Here is a 25,420-nt window from a genome sequence, read left to right as displayed (position 1 = left end):
AGGCTATGTATGAATTTGTCTCTTTACAGCTTCATTATATGCTAACTGACCCTGGAATTCTTTGCTTTTGCCATCTGCTGTAGGTTATCGTTCTACTCCCAACCCCCCCTTCCCCTCCCTCTGTGGATTTATAATAATTTATTTGTTGATGCAGCGAGATGTTTTAGGCTACACACAGATCAGACCGCTCAGGATTCTTGAAGGTCTTCTATTATTCCTTACTAATCATGTTTATTACGATAGCAATTATATTCCACAGTCCAGTGAAGAACGAATCTCCAGTCTATAGACAGCAGGCGGCAGTGTGTCATCCCAACCCAAAAGCACCTCCCCCGATTCCCCTGAGCTACGGTTCGCTCCTCACTTCCTCTCAGCAAGCCGCGCCTGGGTCGGGGGCTGGCGGACGACAGCCCCGAAAGAGAACACCATGTAAAGAAAAGTATAAAAAGGATACAGCGCAAATTGTCGGGTTGTGTTATCATTTTTATAACATTTTAGTGTTGTGGGCAAAGCTTAGCGGTTTGGCAGAGATCGAATGGCCAGAGGAGACTCGGACTAGTGTCGTGAAAGGTAAGAGACGCTTCTCGCTCGTTACTACTGTGATTCCGTTGACATCCCGCGTGATAATTAAGTAGTAGGCTATTGAACGATGCTGATTGAACTCAAACATAATCTGTGCTGTTCAAACATTGATATAAACTAGGTTACTGAGTAGGCTGAGGTTTGAGAGTTTACGTTTCAAGCAGCGCTTTTAATGTTGTCAACAGTTACTCAAGTTGCAGTCTTGAAGAGACAACAGTGATGCAACGTGTCTCTCTGGCACATACTGGCATGTTATGGCACTATTTCTAAAGCAAATTACCATTTTATATGGAAACAAATCAGTAATAGCTGTAAAAAAAAGTTTTTGAACGTAAAACCGTCATGCAAACGTCATGTCAGATAGGCGGCATTTAGTCCTTTTAATGTAGCCTAATATAAGATACAATCTAATTTAATTCAGTTAGGCTATTTGTTACACAAAGAAGGCGAGACAGCAGATGGGCCAGATGACAACATGGGCCAGATGACAAGATGCTTCTTGTGTGTTATGTCTGTCCACGGCTGTCAGAACTTTGATCTTGTGACATATTGTAGCCTACTGATGGCCTGAAGGCAACGCTCCAATGAATGAGTAATGTTGTTTGGGGGATCTGAATGAGCCTTTGCCTTAGTGAGAAGGTAGACAAAGACATGGCGTGTTATACTGTATGGGGACTGGAGTGAAATGGATCTGTTCAGCAGTCTGCTTTCCCCGGGATAGGGCAGGAGGGATAGGTCGGGAGGGAAGACGTTTGTTTGCACCAGGTTGGTGTGGCTTGAATAGGGCAGATGAGGGAGGCTGTGGGGGGGGGGGGGGTCAATGAAAGGCCGAGTTTGGTGGTTGGTTCTGCCTGTAGCGCCCTTGACTCAACCTGTTCGGTTCTGCTGAGTCAGCGGGTCAAACCGCTATCCCACAGGATACATGCCGTATAGAAGCTTCTAGAGACACAGCTGGATCAGGTTTATTTTACTACTGTGCCAATACAGGACTCTGTTCTATTAGAGCGGCACATCTAATCCAAACAAATGTATATCCACAGTGTATGATACTTGGATGTTAGTATGCGCTGTGAAAGGAATCAGCTTGACTCTGCAGGAGTGAGACTTCTAAAGTAAAGGGCATGGAGGTTTTTTTTGCAGTGTCATTTCCTCTGGTGTGTATGTGCGCGTGTGCACGCGCGTGAGTAGGGAGCCAGACATTTTGCCTGCTCTACAACTGTAATTGGTGCCATCTGTGGGCCCCCCCCCCCACCCTACCACGGCGTCAGAAGGCTCAGCAGATCCATCAAATCTCCCCTTCACCCGCCTGGCCAAGGGCAGCCAAGGTCACCGACTCTTAAGCACAGCAAACCCAAGGGACGGCCTGGAAGGAAGGAGGAATTGAATTGGCTGTCAGCTTCAGCTCAGCCTTGGTGGCTGGCTGCCCGTTTCCCTGGGTTTACCACCTCACTCACAACCTGTTCTTTCTTATTCTCCTCTTGCCTCATTTCTTACTTTCTCTCTCAGCCACCCTCTCTATCTGTCCTCTGTCCGATTCCTGACGCTGCTTCGTTCTCTGTGTCTCCAGTAGGTAGCAGACAGTTGTACCATGCAGATGACGGGCCCCAGTCGTCTCCCTGTGTTTGTGGCCCCGCCCAACGGTAACCACCGGTCCCCAGGATACGTCCCTGGCAGGGTAGCCCCCGTCCGCTCCCCGCCTCCCACCAAAGCCCCTCCCCCTCCGCCGCTGAAGCCCCTGGGCCCGCCCCCGGAGCACCGGCCCACTTTCAACTTGTCAGAGGAGAACCAGCGCAGGGAGCGCGCTCAGAGCCTGAGGAAGAGAAGGAACACCTTGATCTGCTTCGGCATCTCTATGGGAATGTTTTTCGTCACGCTCATCCTCGCCGTCCGCCTCAACAGTCGATACGTACTGGATGGTGAGTGTGTGTGTGTGTGTGTGTGAGAGAGAGAGAGAAAGAGAAGAGAGAGAGAAAGAATGAATAGATGTCCTATGATCTTTAGGTTTACAATAATGAGTCATGTCTTTGCTGGAGCTGAAAGAGATCAAGGAACGATCTGGAAGGCCGAGAGCAGCAGTTTGTTCTGCTGTGTCACAGTTGTTTGTTGATATAGATTCTCTTCCTGTGATTGGTTGTGTCTGTAGAGAACTGCCCAGATCACAGCCCCTCCCTGAGCAGCTGGAAGCCAGGTCACCACCCTGAGAGGGCTGTGGTTGTCAGGAGGGGAGACCTGTTCCGATTGGATGCCTCTGCCACCATCTTCTCCCTAACCATCCAATCAGGAGGTACTATACATAGTCTAGGACAGGTCCACTGGTCAAGAGGATGTGCCAATGAAGCAGATATATAATAATAATAATAATAATAATTATTATTACATATTAATTACTTAGTAATTATCATCACAACCATGCATGATTGTTTTCATGTTTCTGTCCCTCCCCCATCAGGCAGTGTGGTCTTTGCCGACAGTGCAGACGGTTCCAAAAACATAACACTGCGAACGCGCCATGTGCTCATCGAGGATGGGGGGGCCCTGCACATCGGCGCGCCAAAATGCCCCTACCGCTCCCGAGCCACCATCGCCCTGGTGGGCCGGTCAGATGAGGCTGCGGTCACCGAGGTTCCGGGCCTGGGCAGGAAGTTCATCGGCGTGCGTGGGGGCGGAACCCTGGAGCTCCACGGGACTCCGAGGCTGTCCTGGACCCTCCTGACGCGCAGCGTCCCCGCCTCGGGGCTCGCCACCGGCGGCTACTCGTTCCAGCGTAACTTCAGCCGTGGCATCAACCTGCGTGTGGTGGACCAGGACACGGCGGCCATGCTGCTCTGCGAGCGCTACGACACGCATGATTCTCGCAACGACAGCCGGCGCCTCACCCAGCTGCTGAAGACGCTGCCAGCGGGGCGCATCGTCACACTGGCCGTGGGGGACTCGGCGGTCAAGAGCCTCATGGATGAGACCAAGAGAACCATCCAGGAGCTGCTAGGGAGCACCTACGTCCACGACCTCAAATACAGGTAACGGCACAGTCACAATCCTTCATAACACCTGAAATACAGGTAATGGCACAGTCACAATCCTTCATAACACCTGAAATACAGGTAATGGCACAGCCACAATCCTTCATAACACCTAAAATACAGGTAATGGCACAGTCACAATCCTTCATAACACTTGAAATACAGGTAATGGCACAGTCACAATCCTTCATAACACCTTAAATACAGGTAATGGCACAGATGATAAAGGATAATCCATCAAAGTGCTCCATCAAAGGTTTAGACAGACACACAGAGATAGAGATAGAAAGATACTTACTTTAATAAACCCTGTGGGGGGAAATTGGGTGTTTCAGCAGTGGTAAAATACAGCAGCAGTGGGGGAAAAAAGTACAGCAGAATAAAGAATACACTGGATGGTGATGGAGGTTGGGGGCATCTTGTTCCTTCTGAAGTCCACCACCAGTTCCTTGGTCTTGCTGATGTTGAGTTGGAACTGGTTCTCCTCAGACATTTCAATGAATCTCCTGATCACATCCCTATACTCCTCCTCATCGTCTGCCCTGATGCAGCCCACATCCGAGAACATCTGGTGGTGGCACGCTCCAGAGTCGTGGCTGAAGTCGGAGGTGTAGAGCGTGAACAGGAAAGCTGACAGAACTGCTCCTTGGGGGGCGCCTGTGTTGCTTATCACCACAGCCCTGCAGTCGGACATACTGTAGCCTGCCGGTGAGGTAGTCTGTGATCCAGGCCACCATGTCGTGGTCTACCCGCATTGCTGGGAGCTTTTCTGGGAGCTGGAGGAGCAGGATGGTGTTGAATGCACTGGAAAAGTCAAAGCGAACTTGACTCTTACATTAATTCCTTGCCCTTCCAGGTATGAGTAGGCTTTGTGGAGTAGGTAGATGATGGCATCGTCCACACTGTTTTGGGCCTGGTACGCAAACTGCAGGGGGTCCAGGAGGTTGCCTACCATGGGCCTCAGGTGCTTCAGAACCAGTCTCTCGAATATCTTCATGACATGTGACTTCAGTGCCACTGGCCTGTGGTCATTGAGGACGCTGGGATGTGCTTTTTTGGCCACTGGAACGATGCAGGTCTTCCACAGCACTGGCATCTTCTTCAGCCTCGGAATAGGTGTTGGAACACGCCCGCCATTTGTCCCACACACTCGCCAGCACCCACGTCAGCACCCTGGAGCTAATTCCCTCTGGGCCAGAGGCCTTGTTGATTCGTAGCCTTTGAAGTTCCCGCCTTACCTGGCTCTCTGAGTTGAATGGTCTGGTGGGGGTAGGGAGTGGTGGAGGGGGGCAGGGGCAGAGGCATTCTAAACTCATAGGGGTGGGGGCAGTGTCAAACTTGTTGGAAAAACTAGCTTTGAAAAACTTTAGTTCTGTGGAAAAACCCATTCAGGAAGTTCTTATTACATATCTGCATTTAGATCTCCCTTTCTCCTGATTCTGTTTAGATCCACGCTCACTATAGCAGCACTTTTGCATCTCCTCCCGACTCTTTGTCTGCTGCTCTGTCACGAGGAATTCCGCCGCACTCCTCCCTCCGCCTGTTTTCCGATGTTCGCTTTCCTCCAGGACAGGAAGTACGCGGGTGCACGGAGAACGTTTCCAGGATTTGTGTAAAATGAGCTGAATCAGGCCTCTTCTCCTCCGCTCAGAGGTCCGTCCTAGAACGGAAACTGAAATCATGCAGGGGTCCCCTGAGGTCCCCTGGAAAGTTTACAGGAATTATTATTGCAATACAGACATACTTCTGTGCAGTAGACAATTGATAGGGACCCGAATGACCACATACAGTACTGTACATACAGTATAATACAGAACATTCAAAACAGACATTTTGCCTGGCTCAGTGGAAATTCTGGGTGTTTATCTTGAATGTTTCCCGGTTGAAAACTCCTGCCCCTACTGCTACTGGCGGACCCGTGGTGGAGGAGACTGTTGGGTCACTGCAGGTGATACTCAGTGTTCAGTTCGGTTGGGGGAAGAGAAGCAAGGACAGCAGCACTCCACCAGAGAAAAGCCATAGGAACTGTCATACTGTACACTACACACACATACACATTCTACTGTACTTGCAGCACTACACTACACTTGCAACACACTCTCTCAGTGAACTCACACACACAAACACCCAACCCCCCATCTCGCTCTCTCTCTCTCTCTCTCTCTCTGTCTGTCTCTGTCTCTGTCTCTGTCTCGGTCTCTCTCTCTTTCTCTCTCTCTCTCTCTCCCCCTTATAGAATGAACACAAGTGACCTTATCCTCCTGTCAGACACATCAGACGACATGTGCCCCCCTGGCTCGTGCCTGCTGACCCCTTTCTCCCCTCCTCTGGCATTGATCTGTGGGATCTGAGGGGACCGGGCACTGGGCCGGGCAGCGCCAGTCCCGGGTGAGCTGACCTCTCCGGTCACCACGCTGCCAGGATAAACAAAGAGCCTGTTAAAAGGCAGAATGACGCATGTCTGGCTCTCGAGGACATGATGAGAGAGTGAGCCGAAAACAAAACACTCAAGACTTCAGGCTTTTTCTCGCTGGCATACATGCGTATACACACACACACACACTCCATCACACAGCTAATGGCGGGGCTGGGGTGCTTCCACAGATGGTTCCTGTTTGTGTTCCAGGGGGGTAGATGGCAGATCTTTTGGATTCTCTTGTGTTGGACCCCTGCTTGTGTCATATTTGGACTAGCTCTATGAAGAAAGAGGTTTGACGATTCCTCTTGATGCTCATTCAAGTGGAATTCAATGCTGTGCCGAGTTCCAGGCGTCACTATGTCGTCTCCTCAGATACAGAGCCAATATCTGGCCAATAAGGTTAAGTAAACGTTTTCTAAAGGTTATACAGTCTGAAAGGTTGTATAGATGTGAAATGAAAAGAAAGTGCCTCAAAAGGGCACTCTGTCCAAGGGCAGGAGAGGCTGTAAGCCTGTCAAAAGGGTTCTCTGATGTACTGTGGAAGTAGATAAATCTCTATAAATATAATGCCCCCACACTCTTAACGCCACAACCTCACCCCTCTTGTAAACCTCACTCTGCTGCTCCACAACCGCGGTCGCAGTTCTCACCCTTTCCTCTCTCCTCCCCTAGCTCTCTCCTTCCCTCGGTTTCTTATTCTAGCTCTGCCACACACACACACACACACACACACACACACACACACACACATACACAAGGGCACGTGAGCACACACACACACGCACACACACGTACTGTACAATTAAATCCAATATAGGTCGCACCCTTTCCTTGACCAACCCTCACATCTGTAAAATATCACGTAAGGAATGACACGAGCGTCCTGTGGATATAGTTTTGACTTTGCTCTTATTTGCAAGCGATACCAGCTGCTATGGCCGTGTTTATTGTACAATATAATTATTGTACAGTATAACGTTATACAGTCTGACATCGAGCAGTTGGAGTTGTACCACTTCCTGAGGACATTCCACAGCAGTGAGTATACCAGCAGTCATATTGTTGTTAGTACGGCAAGGGAGCGCATAACATAATTAGCTGCAGCAGTAGCAACTTCTGAATTAGGCTATAAAAGCTCGTCAATCTGCTCTCTCTTTCTGCGTGTGGAAAGCTGGAATGTGTGGAACGAAGGGCGTCACGGCCGGTTTGGCTCCCAGTCCCTGCCCAGGAGTAAACAGAGCTCTGAGCCAGCCAGGCAGGCGGTGCTGGGAGGGACCAGGTCAGTGGGTGGCCAGTGATGAGCTACGAGCCGGCGTGTCGACGTGTGAATGATGAGCGAATGGTGAACCGCCACCGGTCTGGTAGCCGTGGAGATATTCCCACCGTGGCTCCGCGCCCGCCCCCTCTCTCCCCCGTCGGACGACGACACGATGACCTCAGTCCTCAGACTGAGGGGTCCTCTGTCGCTGGGGTCTCTCGAAGTCTCATTCTTCTTCTCTCTTTGTCTCCCTCCCTTGCTGCTGTCCCTGTGTCGCTGCCAACCCCCCCCCACCTCTCTCTCTCTCCCCCACCCCCCCTCCCCTTTCTCTCTCGCTCTCTTGCCCCCCCCTTACCCACACCAGGCAGGCCTGGGCCCTGGTCTCTGTGATCGGAGGCGGGAACACGTCCTGCTCGGAGGAGGTCAGGGAGCATGAGAACCATGACACGGGAGGCAGGGCCCTGGCCCGGCGCAACTACACCACGGTGGACGGGGTGGCCTTCTCCGTCAGCGCCTACAGCGAGTGGAGAAACGGTGGGGCGCCGCACACACATTCATCACTCCTGCACCGGCCGACTGGCCGACATAATGACCAGACATGACCACGTAATGATCGTCTGGAACCGCATAATGCTCGGCTTTGACTACTGTGCGCTGCTGTGATGTGATTTGTGGTTCGGTCTTATTCGTTTCGGTTTCTGATCTCTCCCCCCGTCCGTGTTCATTGTAATTGTTGGACAGTCATTGGACAGATCGGACAGGAAGTTGTTAGGGGTTACCACCATATAAGGACATCCATGCAGGTGTTGCGATGCAGGCAGGCAGACGGCCTTCTCTGGCCAGTAGCGGGTGAGGGTTAGCGGCTCCGGGCTACTGGTCTGCTGGTTAGCTGCTGGTTTATAGGCCTGTCAGGATATCAAAGACATTCCTGAGCGTGTGTGGGCAGCCCAGTTATTATAGCTCTGTCACCAGGACAAACGACTGCTCCCCAGGTGTGTGTGTGTGTGTGTGTGTGTGTGTGTGGGGGGGGGTGGCATTCTGGGCGAGGCATCAGTTTTGTGAGATCCTCATACAGCCATGCCCACATCCTGTACAGGCCAGCTGAGAAAACTGAATGCCATTGATTGCTGCTAGACCTAAAGAGATCCCTTCTTTTTCAGGTTTTCCCATCTCGGGGTTCCAGGTGGATGCTGTGGATCAGGTTGTACTCAACCTGCAGGATGATGTTCAAACCTGGCAACCTGGAGACCAGATCGTGGTTGCCAGTACTGACTACTCAATGCACCAGGCTGAGGAGTTTACCATCCTGCCCTGCAGCCAGTGCACCAGCAGACAAGTCCGAATTCAAGGTGTGTGCGTGCATGTGTGTGTGTGTGTGTGTGCGCTGTGTTGGGATATATGGTATAAAGGTAGGAGGATGAGAAACGTATTTATAGGCCCTTAGCCATGAGGAGTAGTGATACTGTAGCAGCTCTGTTTATAAACGGTGCCAGGCAGTAGCGCTGGGGTCAAGTTACAGAGCAGACTGTTCCACAGACAGGAGCGGCAGAGCACACAGACACAACAATCTGACCGGCTAGTTCCCAGGAAAAACTGCCGCATGTCATCCCCGCATTTGCTGATCGGTCAAAGAAACAAGACTTTGTTAGAGAGGCAGTAGGAGAACATATTAACAAACAAATGGTTTTACTGTAACTTATTATTCCCTAAGAAGCACATTAATTGATCATCATTGATTGTTTATGTCCTACGCAGCTCTTTCTAGTGGTGTTTAAACATCAGCAGCAGGCTGGCTTACATAGCGGAGTGGTTTCAGGTCTGTCAGCCCCACAGTTCTGGGCTTCCGCTGCGGTCCGCGCCACCTCCCTTCCTGTGTGGCAAGGCTAGGTGAAGCACGCTTCCTGCGCGCGCTAGTAGCCAGGAAAGAGCGGACAGGGGAAGTCCTCTCAATCTTTTACGAGAGTTGCATTTTTAATGCTTTTCCGTCGCAAAAGTGCACCTGCTCGTGTGTACGTGCCCGTGTGTGTGTGTGTGTGTGTGTGTGTGTGTGTGTGTGTGTGTGTGTGTGTGTGTGTGTGTGTGTGTGTGTGCGCGTGTGCGTGTGCGTGTGTGTGAGACTGGCAGTGCTACATACATACAGTCGGTATGTATACGGGGTGGCTGTAGCTCAGTTGGTAGAGCGGGTCGTTCAGTGATCGAAGGGTCAGTGGTTCGAATCCCGGCTCCGACTGTCCACATGTCGAAGTGTCCTTGAGCAAGACACCTAACCCCAAATTGCTCCTAATGAGCAGGTTAGCACCTTGCATGGCAGCTACCGCCATTGGTGTATGAATGTGTGTGTGAATGGGTGAATGAGAGGCCATTGTAAAGCGCTTTGAGTGCCGCTAAGGTGGAAAAGCGCTATATAAGTGCAGTCCATTTACCATTTACAGTCAAGGCCATAGTGGTGATGACCCCCTCAGGAACAGTGTGTGTCATCGTCCCCCTCAGGGAGGCCCCAGTTTGCCCACATGGGGGAGATCGTGGAGGGGGTGGACATGCGTGCCGAGGTGGGGCTGCTCACCAGGAACATCCTCATCTATGGAGAGATGGAAAACTCCTGCTATGGAAACAACTGGTGCCAGTTCTTCAGCCACGACACCTTCGGCGGACACATCAAGGTGTGTGTGTGTGTTTGTGTGTATATCCAGGTATGTGTATCTTTTACATGGCTATGGCATGTGTGTGTGTGTTTAGACTATGCTACATGTCTGTGTGTGCAGTACTGACTGAGTGTGTGTGTGTGTGTGTGTGTGTGTGTGTGTGTGTGTGTGTGTGTGTGTGTGTGTGTGTGTGTGTGTGTGTTATTGAATGCCATAGCACCTAAGGTAATCAAGCTAAGGATATCCATATTGCTATGGTGAAGGATCACTAGACCATTCTGCTGGCCATGAATGAGAGAGTGTATTCAGTATTCACACATGTGCTCACACCACCAGGCTACACACAGCTCTGAGAAATAGAGAGAGAGCGAAAGAAAGAAAGAGAGAGAGAGAGAGAGAGCGAAAGAAAGAAAGGGAGAAAGAGAGAGAGAGAGAGAGGGAAAGAAAGAACGACAAAAAGGCAGCAATATTCATCTGCACTATATATTTAGTAATATTCATCTACATTATGTAGGCTATATTTGTATTCAGTAAAGCACTTTGTTCCTTTATAGCTTAGCCAAAATCAATCAACCCACACCCATACTTAATGTGATATATGTAAACAGCAACCAAGAACAAATACACCCACCAAGCTTGTGTGTGTGTGTGTGTGGATACGGATACGGTGTGGATCACACCCTCTTACACACCCAACCCTTTTGTCTCTTGATACATCAATGTATTATGTACTTAAATTGATATACCCATTCTGTGGACTGGTACATGCATAATAACATTCCTCCAGCCTTGCGTAAGCCTTGGTAAATGGAAAAATGTCCTTGTTGCTCTTCAGTTAGAGGAGAGCTGTGTTCAAGTGTGTGTGTGTGTGTGTGTGTGTGTGTGTGTGTGTGTGTGTGTGTGTGTGTGTGTGTGTTCGATGAGGGAGTGAGTTACAGTTAGCTGGAGAGATTGGCCAATGCCTTCTTAATGCAAACCAGACAGGAGGGAGTGGGCTGTAGTCATGAGGACCTCCTAGAGAGCCTGCCGAGTTTGTGTGGTTGATCCTAAGGGTCTGAGTTCATAAATGACTGTTTGGGGTTTTCCCCTGCAGATTAATTTAGTGTTTGCAACACAATTTTTTAATGTGGCAAACGTGACATACGGTATCCTACTGCTGGAAGGAAAACCGTGCTTTGTCTGTCTCAATTCAATTCAATATGCTTTATTGGCTTGAATATTGAGTACAACATTGCCAAGGTGTTGCGCATAAAAGGAGAGCAGATACATTATTCAAATTCTCTCTGTCTTTTATCTTTCTCTCTCTCTGTCTTTCTCTTTCTCTCTGTCCATCTGTCTCTCTGTCTGTCTTTTTCTCCCTCTCTCTCCTTCTCTCTCCTCTCTGTCTCCTTCTCTCTCTCCATCTCTCTCTTTCTCCATCTCACTTTCTCTCCCCATCTCTATCTCTCTCTCTCCATCTCTCTTTTTCTCCCCATCTCTCTCTCTCCATCTCTCTTTCTCTCTCCATCTCTCTCTCTCTCCCCATCTCTCTCTCCATCTCTCTCTCTTTCCATCTCTTTCTCTCCCCATCTCTCTCTCCCTCTCTCTCCGTCTCTCCATCTCTCTCCGTCTCTCTCTCCCTCTCTCTCCGTTTCTCTCTCTCTCCCCATCTCTCTCTCCCTCTCTCTCTGTCTCTCTCTCCCTCTCCATCTCTCTCCGTCTCTCTCTCTCTCCATCTCTCTCTCCATCTCTCTCTCTCTCTCTCTCTCTCTCCATCTCTCTCCGTCTCTCTCTCTCTCTCCATCTCTCTCCGTCTCTGACTCCAGGTGTTTGGGAACTTTTCTGCGGTGCACCTGTCTCAGGTGGAGCTGAGGAACCTGGGGCAGCAGAGGATTCTGGGCCGCTACCCCCTCCACTTCCACCGCTGCGGGGACGTGGACCGCCAGGGGGGCTACCGGGAGCCCACCTACGTAGACGGACTCTCCATCCACCACTCCTTCTCGCGCTGCCTCACTGTCCACGCCACCAACGGCCTGCTGGTGAGCCAGGGGTGTGTGTGTGTGTGCGCGCGTGCGTGTGTGTGTGTTTAACTCTGGTTTATTACTGTAATACCATCTGACGAAGGTCATTAAATCACTATTTTGCTGCAATATCCCCTGTTTCTCTTTCTGTGTTTTTAACATGTTTCATCCATCTCACCCTCTGCTTCTCTCTGCCTTGTCCTGTCTCAGCGCGGCTGCTGTGATCTATGTCTCCTCCATCCACTTTATTTACAGTCTTACAAAACTCAAATCACACCAGGCAACCTTCCAATTCTCTTACATAAACAAGCCGTATCTTGGGCGTAGGTGTGTTTCGGTGTTTGTGTTATCCTGACAATGCTCTTTGAGGTCAAACCCGTGACCGGTCATCTTCTGCCGTTGAGGTTCACAATAAAAACACATCCATCTTTAGTGCATTCGAGAAATACAATGACGTTCAGATGATTACATTGTTCCACTGCTTTCCTGCTTTAGCTCAGTCACTTCGATAGCAGTGACTAATGTTAGACAAAGCTCTCTAAGAAAGTCAGAATAATTGACCCCTAGTTGGTTCAGAGAAAGGAACAAGGAAGCGTCAGCCCTGTGGCTCCCCTGGGTCGGAGTAGAACACCCCCGCCCCTAACACTCCTAACACGTTCCCCCTAACGCCGTCCCTTCTCCCAACCCCAGGTGAAGGACACGGTGGGCTACGACACACTGGGCCACTGCTTCTTCCTGGAGGACGGCATCGAGCAGAGGAACACCTTCTACCACAACCTGGGCCTGGTGACCCGACCCGGAACCCTGCTGCCCACCGACCGCAACGAGACCATGTGCGCCGGCATCAGGGACCGCGTGTTCAAGAACTACGCCCCCTCGCCCAGCACCGAGTGCAAGTAAGGGACGCGCCGAGGACAGGGGAGGCACGCCCGCCCCGGGCGGGAGGGACAGAGTACGTCAGTCGAGGGGCGGGGGGTGCGAGAACGCAGATCCGAGCCAGGAACAGAGTGGTAATGGACTGATGAAGCGCTAAGAGCGGATTTCGCGGACGCCTGTCCGGGGCCTCTGAGTCGCTGGCCGCCGTGGCCGGGCTAGCTAGGGGGGGGGGGGGGGGCGGGTGCGGGGGCGGGGTGGGGGGCGGGGCGGGGCGGGGGAGTCCCGTGTCCCGCGCCAGACAGCTGCAGCGAGACAGGCGGCGGCGGTCGTGTGCCTGCAATAACAGCCGCCTCGCCACATGGGGTGTGTTTGTGTTGCAGGAGGAGGTTGAAAAGAGGGTCTGTTAGGGCAGCAGCAGCAGCGGGGCTCCGCTTTCCTAGGGCTGTGTGTGAGCGCCTGTGTGTGCGTTGTGTGTGTTGTGTGCGCGCGTGTGTGTGTGTGTGTGTGCGTGTGTTGTGCGTGTGTGCGTGTTTGTGTGTGCACGCTCTCGTGCGTGTGTGTGTGTTTGCGTGTGTTTCCCTGTGTGTGTGCATTGGCAGCCCTGTCCTAGCAGAGCGTTTATGTTGGAGAAATAAATCATCCAGGATAACAGGAGCCAGTGTTCTGTTCCCACTTCATATTACATTCACAGACATACTAAATATCAGATACGCCTGGAGCCCTCCTAATGCCCTCTCCTGCGTGTGTGTGTGTGCGTGCGTGCGCGTGCGTGTGTTACAGGGCAGTATCTACGTTCTGGATCGCTAACCCCAACAATAACCTCATAAGCAACGCTGCTGCCGGTTCTCAGGTAAGTCCTGTAATATCCCCCCCAGAGAGGCTTCTGGGTAACTGAAGGGATATCCACACACGGCAGGGCAGGGTTTCATCTCATCGTTGTTGTTGTCTGGGGTTCATGCGCTCGTTATGAAGGTACAGTCGTTTTTAACCAATAAGCAAGACATCCCCCGCCGTGAGTCTGGGGCCCGTGTGAGGAAATGAGGGGATCAAACGGTTCCACGGCGATGTTCCCAGCAGGTTCCTCCCTTCCCTCATCCCGGTTCTCCACTAGATAAACACGCAGCAGATCCCCGCTGTAAGGGCGGTTCCAGGGTGAAGCGGGGGACAACAGAGATAGATGTTCAAGAGATTTTATGTGCCATATGCAACAAGTACTGTATAAGTACAAGTACATTGGAATTCTTGATCCTTCTCCCAGGTTCCTGACTAAACAATATAATATACATGTGAATAATATAATATAGCATACTCTAGACAAGTAAAGCCTATATTAATATACTACAGTTCAATAATAATAATGTTGACCTGAATCTAGGACCTTGTGCGTGCGGAGGCGAGGTTCGACAAGCCCTGTGGTAGTAGTGATGATTACGCCGAGGATTTTCAGGTTCATTGTCGCCCAAAACCTTGTTGTCCAACTCGGTATGTGATGTAATTGCACTCTCTCTCTCTCTCTCTCTCTCTCTCTCTCTCTCTCTCTCTCCCCCTCTCCCCCTCCCTCCCTCCCTCCCTCTCTCTCTCTCTCTGTCTGTCTGTCTGTCTGTCTCTGCGTCTGTCTCCCGTAGGATGCTGGGATATGGTACGTGTTCCACAGTTCCTCCACGGGAGACTCTCACGGGCTGGTCCCTGAGACCAGGGCAGAGCTCACCCCCCTGGGGATCTTCTACAACAACCGCGTCCACTCCAACTTCAAGGTAGACACAAACACACACACACAAACAAACACACACATACACACAAACACACACACACAAACACACACACAGACGTGCGCGGCTGTCCGTCATATTCAACAGCCTCGCACGGTAGTTGTTGTTGATTGTCCCGAGCGTGTAAAACCAGTTCAGAGTGTGAAACCTTTTTTATTTTTTACAGTAGATACACATGCACGCTTGCTCACAAATACACACGCCAATACTGTACATGTACATGTAGACACACTCTCTCTCTCTCTCTCTCTCTCTCTCTCTCTCACACACACACTTACACACACACACACAAGCGCACACACAATAGAGCTCTGTCAATAGTGGAAGTAGGTCAGGTGAACTGTAAGGTCTTTGTCCACTCTGACCACAAGAGTCTCTCTCATAGAAAGACTTAAGACCATACCCGATTCATATACCTGTCACACTGCATTACTTCCTACACACACACACACAAATATCTGACAGTTCCCTCACCTGTGTGTGTGTGTGTGTGTGTGTGTGCATGCATGCGAGCGTACGCGTGTGTGTATGTGTGAGGGCATATATGTGTGTGTTTGCGTGCAAGTGTGTGCGCGCACGTACGTGCATGTGTGCATGTGTAGGGAGTAACGCAGTCACAGCCACATCACAGTACTGCCGTTTCCCTCACAGGCCGGCCTGTTCATTGATAAAGGTGTGAAGACCACCAACGCCAGCGCCGCAGACCCCCGGGAATACCTGTGTCTGGACAACAATGCCAGGTGTGTGTGTGTGTGTGTGTGTGTGTGTGCGCGCGTCTGAGATTTGTTTGTCCAGTTTGCGTGCGAATTTGAATGCATACAGACGATATGGGCTTTTCAGAGGATGTGTGATTTGAACAGGACTGGGTGTTACAGTTGGAGAAGGTCTAGTATTGGTGCATCCTGGAGTCATCACACGGGGGCCAGTCTGTGGTAGCTGGAGCAGCTGGGTCCGGCTGGATGGCCTGGTCTGTGCTGGACTGGTGCGAAGGGTCTCTGTTTACAGAGAAAACAAGCTTCCACAGATAGAGTTTCCACTCTGCAACTCTCTCTCCGAATACAAGCCTGGGACGGATGGAAAAAAGATTTAGACCGCCTCCGAAACCACTACCCACCCACACGCACGCGTGTGTGTGTGTGTTTGTGTGCCTGTGTTCATGCCGTGGTGGCGTGTAGGAGAGCACTGTGTGCCGCACGTATCCATTTTGTGGTTGCGCGTCAGTGTGTGTGTGTGTGTGTGTGTGTGTCTGTGTTTGTTTATGGGTACAATATTTGAAAGTGATGGCTGTGTGTGTGAGAGAAAGAGCTTAACTTGTGCAATGCGTGTGTGTGTGTGCGTGCGTGCGTGTGTGCGCGGCCGAGAGAGGGAGAAGGAAGCCATAAGTAGGCTTGTGTTCAATCATTGGCTCTTATTCAGGTCCCAACTTCCTCCCCCCGGCTCAGGTTCCGTCCGCACCAGAACGCCGACCCAACGCGCCCTCGGGTCGCTGCGCTCATCCACACACTCATCTCCTTCAAGAACAACGACCTGGGAGCCTGGATACGAGGCGGTGACATCATCATCCAGAACTCTGGGTGAGCGGGCGAGGGCCGTGAGGTCATCACGTGAGCCCTCGGGAGTGGGGATTGTCATGGTTACTCACGGATGAGCGTATTCTCTGTTTTTTCTGGGGCACTGGAGCAGTGTTTGATGTTCATACCATAGAGATGAATGTAGTTTGTATTCAGTATGACTCATGCCTTGGCTGTTCAGCGCGTTGAATATTGACTCATTCGCCTGCCGCGAGACACAGTCCATCTCTCTGACACGCTCGCTTTCATCGGTTGCAGGTTTGCAGACAATGGCGTCGGACTGTCCTTCGCAAGGTGCGTGCTATCGACTCACCGTGGGCGTCTGCCCCTTCTTTGCGCTTCGCCGCGTTCGTTTCATTGCTCTCGCCGCACAACACCACATCCTGTCCATTCTAAGCGTTCCTGGAGATGACGTACACGCGCGAGGTGTCTAAAAAGCCGCCCCCCCCCCCCTCTCTCATCCTCTCACCCTGGCAGTGACGGCAGCTACCCGAAGGACGAGGGCTCCAGCCAGGAGGTGACCGAGTCCCTGTTTGTGGGCGAGAGCCGGAACCGGGGCAGCAACGGTGGACAGAACAAATACTGGGGCATGGGAGGCGTGGACGGCAAGATGAGAACACTGCCCCGGAACAGGTGAGGGAGGGGGAGAGGAAATGAGAGAGAGAGAGAGAGGGAGGAATGGAGAGAAGGAGAGAGAGGGAGGAAGGGAGAGAGAGAGAGAGAGAGGGAGGGAGGCAGGGAGAGAGGGAGAGAGAGAGAGAATGTGAGACAGAGAGAGAGAGAGAAAAAGACTGGGCTGGTTGGGGTTAGCAGGTGTTTGTGATCTTGTGAAAGGAAGTAATCCAGAGTTTCCACATAACCAATTACTCAGTCAGCTGACTCTGCACCAGCTATCTGCAGCCAGCCGGCTGAGGGGGAGAGCGGCTGTCGTACCAGGACAGAGTGGAGGGCTTTACTGAGAGCCCAAGCGGAAGCAGGAAGAGCCGTCCCATGGGACCTTAATTTGGAAAAAAACATGTACGGTAGTCAATGGTGATAAAGAAAGAATTTCTTGATCCCGTTTGAATTGTGCCATGACCATCACATATGATGTTTGTCAATTTAAAACATAATAAGTCAAGAAAGTCGCAGTTTGTCGTAATAGTATAAAGCAGTTATTCCAGAATGAGTATTAAAAGAGGTGAAAATCAGTATTAGTCTGGCCATGTTGAGAGCTGCAGGAATGCGAAGGGAGAGTTAGTCAGTTCTGTAAGAGCTGGCATGCGAGATCGGCTTTACAAGGATTTGGCGAGTGTTAAACGAGTGTATAATTAAGTGTAATATTAGCTAACTTGCGAGTTAACCGAGATTAGTAAGGTTTATGTTTTAAATCGACAAACATCATGTGATGGTCATGGCACAATTCAATCGGGATCAAGGGATTATTCTTCTCACGCCGTTCACTACCATTCATATTTTTTCAGATTTAAGGTCCCATGACGGTTTTCTCTTCCTGCTTCCGCTCACGCACTCTGACCTCTCTGAGCCTCCTACCCATCCTCGCCCTCTGCGGAGGCTGTCCCTTGTCGTGAGGACGGCTAATTGCTGCCTGCTCTCAGGCACTCCAAAGTCCCCTCTCTGTCACCACTGAAACTTGTTCAGCTGAGTGTGCCATTTCACACATTTCCTGAGAAGAGTTACTGCTGTGGGTTTGTGGTCACTGTGGTATGGTTTCTCTACCATACCACAGATGTTCTTGCGTCACGTTCTGTCTCTAGTTAGACTAGTTGGTTTCCTGGGAAAGCTATGCGATGGTAACAGCAGTGCCATAAATGCATACTATTATACTGTAAATGGAGCATTAAGACAATGAAGTCTCTGGAGGCCTCAACGTTCCTAACAAAGTCAAAAATTGTTCCAGGAACTAATAAAAAGCTGAAGTTTTATTTGAAGCTCTGTAAACCCTTTCAAACTCCTTCATGTGTGACAGCCTTGAGTAATACTAGTAACAGTCAGTAGTGTTTCCAGTGAAGTTGACCCCCCCCTAAATGTGCTCCTGTTCCCCAGGACGTTCCCCATCCGAGGGTTCCAGATCTACGACGGCCCGGTGCGGCTGACCCGGAGCACATTCCGGAGCTACGTTCCCACGGCGGAACGTTTCACCAGCGCCGTGGGCTTCAGCCTGAAGAACACCTGGCAGCTCACCCCGCGCAACAACTTGTCCCAGCTCAACTTCCACCCCACGGTGAGCACTCCTGACGATGCAACACCGGAGCACAGCCCGCTCCCTTCTCAAATGGGATTAAGACTTCCGAGATCTCACCAGTTTCTTATCTTTAAGCTTTCTTTCTGTGTCTTTCTTCCTCCCTTGATTCAAAAGAAGCGAACGACCCGTCTAAAACTCTCCTGAAACAGTTACCTGTCTGTCGGCTTCCCTCCCTTCCTTCCAAATGACGAGTCCAACTATCTGAGGCGTCTGCGTTTGACACGTCGTCCTGTTCACCTCAAACGGATATCGTTTGGTTCCGGTGCCATTTGTGCTTATGTTGACAGCTTTGTTTTTCACTGCAGCAACAGATTGTTTCCCAGCTCCCTCTGCATTTGTGTGTGTGTGTGCGTGTGTGTGTGTGTGTGTGCGTGTGCCTGTGTCTGTTTCCTCTCTGAACTGTTCCCATCTGTTAGTCGCTCCCTCTCTGGCCCCGATCTCAGCAGTGAGGAGCAGAGTTACTGAGCTGGCACTTACTGGAGCTGGGGGTGGAGGGACCCCATGCAGGGGGCTCTGGAGCCTCATAGAGCTCATTTGGCGCTTGGGCGCCCTCTAGTGTCAGAGAAAAGAAACACACATATTGCTGGTGCCTGTACTCACATGCTGACGTTGAACCGAAGAGTAGAACTAGACTAACGGCAGATCTGCATGTGCTTTAGCCAATCTCTAACGACACCTCGGTCATGTTCAGCTGTGACAGGAACAGCAGCACAGCGCAGATATATCTATGGTGGCCAGAAGCCAGATCAGACTGAAGAACCGCACGTACGACAAGTGCAACGTTGCAGCAGTTCTAGACGGCAGATAGCACGGGCATCGATGACCGGTTGTGAGGCCAAGGCGTGTCCGACCGACGCGCCGTCTCTCACACCCGCGTCCTCTCCTCCGCCAGGTGGGTCTGAGGGCGTTCTTCGGCCGACCGGGCCAGTGGTTCGAGGAGAACGATTTAGACGGGGATAAAAACTCCATCTTCCACGACGTGGACGGGTCCGTGACGGGGTACCGCGACGCGTACGTGGGCCGGGCCGACAACTACCTGATCCGCCACCCCGGCTGCGCCAACGTCTCGCTGTGGAACGGGGTGATCTGCAGCGGGGCCTACTCTCAGGTGAGGAAAGGGTGTGTGTGTGTGTGTGTGTGTGTGGTGTGTGTGTGTGTGTGTGTGTGTGTGTTGTGTGTGTGTGTGTGTGTGTGTGTGTGTGTGTGTGTGTGTGTGTGTGGAAGGGGGGGAGGGGGTACTACATGATACTGACGGTGTGCTTGTCTGATCTGTTACATGTCTGATTGATACATATTCATTAGTCCTCTCCTCTATTTGACCCCCCTCCCTCCTCCCCAGGTCTACATCCAGACCCTGGGGGCCCCCAGCCTCAGCCTGTCCATCAATAGGGACGAGTACCCTGCTGCCCCCCTGCTGCTGCGGGGTATCAACAGCCAGGGGGCGCTGTCCCAGCAGTACCAGCCCATCCTGATGATGAGCAAGAGCTACACTCTGCACTGGGACGGCCCGGCTCCCAGAGAGATAGTCCTCTCCCTCATCAACTTCAACCAGTGAGTGGACAGTGCACTAAGAGCGCGTGTGTGTGTGTGTGTGTGTGTGCGTGCGTGCGTGTGCGCGTGTGCTTTTTTGTGTGCGTTTGTTAGTTTCTTCCCCTGCTACACTAAGACCTACTCTGAACCCTGCCGTGTGTGTGTGTGTGTGTGTGTGTGTGTGTGTGTGTGTGTGTGTGTGTGTGTGTGTGTGTGTGTGTGTGTGTGTGTGTGTGTGTGTGTGTGTGTGTGTGTGTGTGTGTGTGTGTGTGTGTGTGTGTGTGTGTGTGTTTTCCCCAGAGGCGACTGGGTCCTGGTGGGACTGTGTTACCCAGCAGACACCACCTTCCAGATCATGGCCGACATCAATGACCGGCAGAGCAACACCTTTGATGACATCACCGACTACGGCACCGTGAGCTCCCTGGTTGACCTGGAGAAGAGACCTCTGGAGAGGAAGTACTACTTTGACCGCAGCGTTGGGTGAGGCCATGCTAGAACCACATGGTGCTGCTAAGTCCTCCGTTGACATCATCCATCCACAGTGTTTTTTTGTGGTAGAATTTATGGTCAGCCTCTCACGCCTTCTCATTCTCTCTCTCTCTCTCTCTCTCCCTCGCTCTCTCTCAATTAAATTCAACATGAATAGACAAAAATCTAAATCTAAATTAGATCAACTAGTCCCTGTGCCTGTTAATAAGCTAATAAGCTAAGCCTTAGCAATATTACAAAGTGTAAGGGAGTACATGAAAATGCATTTTGACAGACATGAGAACTTTTCTAATTACTATAGCACCATAATGTATCGTAGCTAATAGTCAACTAAACTAAACTGTAAATGGTTAATTCACAAAGGCCCCTGCCGTTACACAGGTCTCCATGGTGGTGGTATACTGCGTTGGCTTTTCTGAGTAGCATTGCTAACAGTGGAGCATCTTCAAGCTATGTAGCTTAGCTTCCACCTTCCCTAAACCTACAGCCTCCATCCCTCCGCTCACACACTAATTCATTGTTCACATGGGCACCAATGACGTTATGGACAATCAGTCAAACTGTCAAAATCGATCAAATAGATTGCTTGGCATCCAGAATCCAGAGCCTGGGCAAAACCTGCGTTTTTTTTTGGCCCCATTCCCTCTCCTTCAAAAAGCCCTGAGCGTCTCAGCCATCTGTATAGTCTCCATTAAACTAGTGGCTCAAAACTACATACAGTGTATCGCTTTGAATTCTGAATGATATTCACCTCATCACGACCCTGCTCTTGAAGCTACTCTTGTCCATGATAATGAGCATCTCTCCCTGGGTCCTGCTGAACACTCCTTTACCAACACTGTACTCCATGCTGATGCCTTGCCTTTATCTTTCATTCCATCTATTGTTACTGTACAGAAAAGATACAGTAGATAGATAGAAGCCTTTATTTAGACAGGACATACTGAGACCAGGTCTCTTTTACAGATGTGCCCTGCTTACAAACAACAACATATACAGCAATTCAGTGGCAGGGTACTGAAAAATACAAGAACAGTGACAGTGCAGACAACACTGACAATGTATGAACTTAGAATCAACGATTACAGTAATACAGTAGCAGAGTGCGAGGGAAAAAATATGTTGGCCTAGGCCTAATGCTGGTTGCAACCACAGTAATCTACTGTTGTAAAAACCTTGATTCATACAAAAGTTAAACATGACCGGCAATATGGACTTTTAGATGCAAGATCGCTCACAGATAATAGTTTTTTAATCAGTGTTTATGATTTTTTTTCTCTGAAAAGAAATGTCTCTTTGTTTCTTGTGGAAACCTGGCCAAAGAGTGATGGCACTGCAACTCTTGTTGAAGCTTGTCCACCTACAGTAACTACAAGTTATTTCAATTGGTAAGACAGGTCAAAAGAGGGGGTGGTATAGCTGCAACTTCTCCAATCAGTTCAGTTATAGTGAGATTGATTTAGGTACATTTTTATCCTTTGAATATCTTGCCATCTGGCTCAAATCTGAATCAGATGTGCTTATCTTAACTCTATACAGACCACCTAAGCAACCATCAGTATTTCTTCCTGAACTTTCTTTCACATTTTACTTGAAATGCTTGAATAAATCTTGAAGTCCTGGACCAAAAAAAACAGGCCCAAACTACAGACCATGAGTTACTAGGCCAGAAAGTAGCACCACGATTTGATCCTATGTGGCGCTATAATAAGCAATTTAGAAAACAAAGCTGGCATTTCCACACCGTTGGAGGAAAATGTATGAAACTTAGAACACGTCATTCCTCATGGGGAACATCTTTGCCGATTTGGACCCATAATCTCCCCCATGATGGATTTGGCTGCAAGTTGAAAAGGTTTCTTCACATAAACACATATGTTCAGGGTGCATGTCACCCTATAGGGTGTTCACAACAAAGAAATCCAATCCAAGATGGTGAAGGAACTGGCATTAAAAAATAAACAAAGTTCAAGTGCTTATCATTTTGTACAACAATAATCTAGGGACCTGAACTCACTTTAACACGAAGAGTGCAGTACCATGTTGCACCCTGTCGAAGCCTTTGCAGATATCTCAAAAACAAGGAAATTACAGGCATTCAAAATTTGACCATTTTGGCAGGAAGCTAATTGCTAATGTTAATATACTGTAGGGCTTTAAAGCTAATTTTCTCATGAACGCTTTACACATGTACTCTTAGAGATTCACCATTCTTAGAGAATTTCCAGTCAGGTTTAATCGAATCACAGTACAGAGCGCTGTAGCTAAAATTGTCAATGATTTTAGACTCAAGTGCTGAATTTGACACAATTGACTACAGCATCTAATCAATCGTCTAGAAAACTGGGCTGGTTTCTCAGAATGTGCTCTTAATTAGTTCTGAACATAGAGAGACTATTTTAGATACACTTGACTAACAGACTGGAGACTTTCTTCCCCATTATCCTGTTTATTTATCCACAATGTCCACCCTCATGAGTCAGTTCCATGTCTATTATCGATGATGACATGTGTGACGTGGTGGCAGGTACAGCACCCTCTGGTGGCTAGGTGGTGAATCACACCTGGCAGTCGTTTGCCGGTTAGTCCATTCGCCTCTTTATAGTAACGGATAATAACAATGATAATGAAATATCGACTAATGAATAACCGCCCCCCCGCCCCCTCTCCCCAGGTTGTTGTGGCTGTACCTGAGGGCGAGGCAGGGCCGTGAGGGCCACAGCTACTGCTCTGTGAAGGGCTGTGAGAGGGTCAAGGTGATGGCCACCACCTCCTCCCGGCCCATTTGCAACTGCACAGCCAAGGCCTATCCCAAATATGCCAAAACCCCCTCTGCCGTGGTCCCCATGCCCAAGCTCAACATCCAGACCTGCAAGGACTGTGGGGCCTCTCAGGTCAGCACACGCCACACCACACTGTGTTTGACCACAGGCAGACATGGCCAGCGGATCTGAGCCAAGTCTCTTCTACAACTGGGTTCTATCACAGCATGATCATCCATTTTCATTTCAGCATAGAATGTTGTCAGCCTGTAGTTCAGCTTGATTGACAGTGAGGTTATGACAGTGAGGTTATATCATGTAACATTTAGCTGTTGTAACATTAAGGAGTGGTTCTAATCTGTGTGTGTGTGTGTGTGTGTGTGTGTGTGTGTGTGTGTGTGTGTGTGTGTGTGTGTGTGTGTGTGTGTGTGTGTGTGTGTGTGTGTGTGTGTGTGTGTGTGTGTGTGTGTGTGTGTGTGTGTGTGTGTGTGTGTGCGTGTGTGTGTTCTCTCCACTAGCTGGTGTTCTCCAGCGACCCGTGGAACTCCTACCTCCAGACCCAGATCAAGTCCCTCAGCAGCCAGGAGCAGCAGGCTGGAGACATACAGTCCTTCATCACTGTGAGTACGGCCCTCTAGGACTGTGGAGCCAGATGCTTTCTCGGCACAATAGAACAGGGCCTGTAGAGAGCCTTCATGTAATGCTCCTCCCTGTCGTGTGCTCCCCAGGTGAATGAAGAGAACTTCTCCTTCTCCCAGACGGGCTTTTTCCTGGTCACTGTGGACGCCTGCTCGGGAAAAGTCACCAAGAAATCTTCCTTCTCCAAAATGGATGCCAAAATGGTGCAGTATTTGAAAACTGGAATACCAAAGAGGTCAGTGGAAGGGGTTTAGACTAAGGGGGAAGGGTTTGAATGGTGGTTGGGGTGAGAGCTTGATCGGTGGCCCACGGTGCCTGAATTTAGAATGTCTCCACTCATGACCAGATCAATAGTGCTGCTGGGGTCGCGAGGTCAACCCGAAGGCCTGGCCAGTGTCGCACCGTTTCTGGTCCCTCTAGGACTGGCCAAGCCTGCTGATCTGCAGAGAAAAGGTAGGTGTCACACTCAACCGGTTCCCCTGGCAGGTTCCAGTTCTGTAAACCAGGTCTGGTTGTTGGGGGATTTACCTCTCTGTTCACTTTTCTCTGTGTCTCTACAGCAATTATTACAAATTCCACTCTTTTTCCAGTGCGATGCTATGACACGTGTTGAAGTTCCAGCATAAATGGACAGAACAACATGCAACAGCGATTTTGCAGCGCCCAAACATAGTTCCAAATTAGTTGACACCGATTTTGAAGAGAGAATGAATAAGTAACAGATATAAAGAAGTAACCACCCTAACATTTTCACTGGTTTCCATGACACCCGGCCAGACAAGCTAATTTTCACCCTTTTCCGGCAATTTCATGACATTGAACATGACACGGCAGAAAAAAACAGAAAGGGAATATTCATCTAAAAAGTAAATCTCTCTTTCTCTCCTTTTCCCTCTCTCTCTCTCTGTCCCTCCCTCTCTATGTCTTTCTCTTCATCCTTCCCTCTCTCCCCTGTGCTCCCTGCCGGCCCCTCCCTCCACAGACACCCTGGTGTTTTGGGGCCTCCAGGGTGGCTCTGCCCCGGCCCCGTGGGCCTCTCTGCTGTCCAGCCAGGGTGAGGAGGGCGGCGTGGGACTGCAGGAGCGCTACCTCCCCCTGGGGCTGGAGGCCTACGGCTGCCCCCCCCAGCCTGCGACACGCACACGCAAGGACCTGGAGCTCCTCAGGACAGCCACCGCACCACAGGGACCCATGTGAAACACAGCCAGCCAAACACACAACCCAACCAACCAGCGAATGAATGTGAACTGCTGAACTTTTATTTATTATCCTCGGCAAAGATGTTTACTGATCGGAGTGGTATTTTATTGTGAGTGGATGAGAAAGGAGAGTTAGAGTTTTGTGTGATTGTGTTTTATTGTGTACGTGTGCGTGCGTGCGTGTGCGTGCATGTGTGTATGTGTGTGTTGCTTGGGGGAGGATCCATTGAGGCACCGAATAATGCACTTTCCAAGAAGCAAACTGTTTTTCCTTGCCAGCCAAAGTGATAGACAGTAGATATGCCATGAAATCAGTTTGTGACTTATTCATCATCATGTAACCATGAAACATGCGAAAAAGCACCTGCACCGTCATTGCTCACCATAGTACTGTAGACTGCAACTGTAAGTTATTT

At 50.2% G+C, this 25,420-nt stretch overlaps 1 protein-coding gene across 1 annotated transcript; it reads left to right on the top strand.

The window, feature by feature from the left end:
• The first annotated feature begins 464 nt into the window (after nucleotides 1-464).
• On the top strand, nucleotides 465-25,014 carry cemip2 (cell migration inducing hyaluronidase 2). The gene is made up of 24 exons (XM_084457283.1): nucleotides 465-570; nucleotides 2,150-2,498; nucleotides 2,726-2,866; nucleotides 3,032-3,599; nucleotides 7,644-7,813; nucleotides 8,440-8,628; nucleotides 9,770-9,939; nucleotides 11,727-11,939; nucleotides 12,612-12,817; nucleotides 13,578-13,647; nucleotides 14,423-14,551; nucleotides 15,218-15,306; nucleotides 16,009-16,140; nucleotides 16,396-16,431; nucleotides 16,615-16,770; nucleotides 18,184-18,361; nucleotides 19,275-19,490; nucleotides 19,722-19,933; nucleotides 20,213-20,395; nucleotides 23,079-23,298; nucleotides 23,685-23,786; nucleotides 23,895-24,040; nucleotides 24,152-24,258; nucleotides 24,788-25,014. The coding sequence occupies exons 2-24, from the start codon at nucleotides 2,171-2,173 to the stop codon at nucleotides 25,000-25,002; spliced, it is 4,176 nt and encodes a 1,391-aa protein (XP_084313409.1). The 5' UTR covers nucleotides 465-570; nucleotides 2,150-2,170; the 3' UTR covers nucleotides 25,003-25,014.
• Nucleotides 25,015-25,420: the final 406 nt, after the last annotated feature.

The sequence above is a fragment of the Borostomias antarcticus genome, assembly GCF_949987555.1.
Source record: "Borostomias antarcticus genome assembly, chromosome: 23".
Lineage (NCBI taxonomy): Eukaryota > Metazoa > Chordata > Actinopteri > Stomiiformes > Stomiidae > Borostomias > Borostomias antarcticus.
The sequence above is the reverse complement of the archived record's forward strand: the minus strand, read 5'-3'. Positions and strand labels throughout refer to the sequence as shown.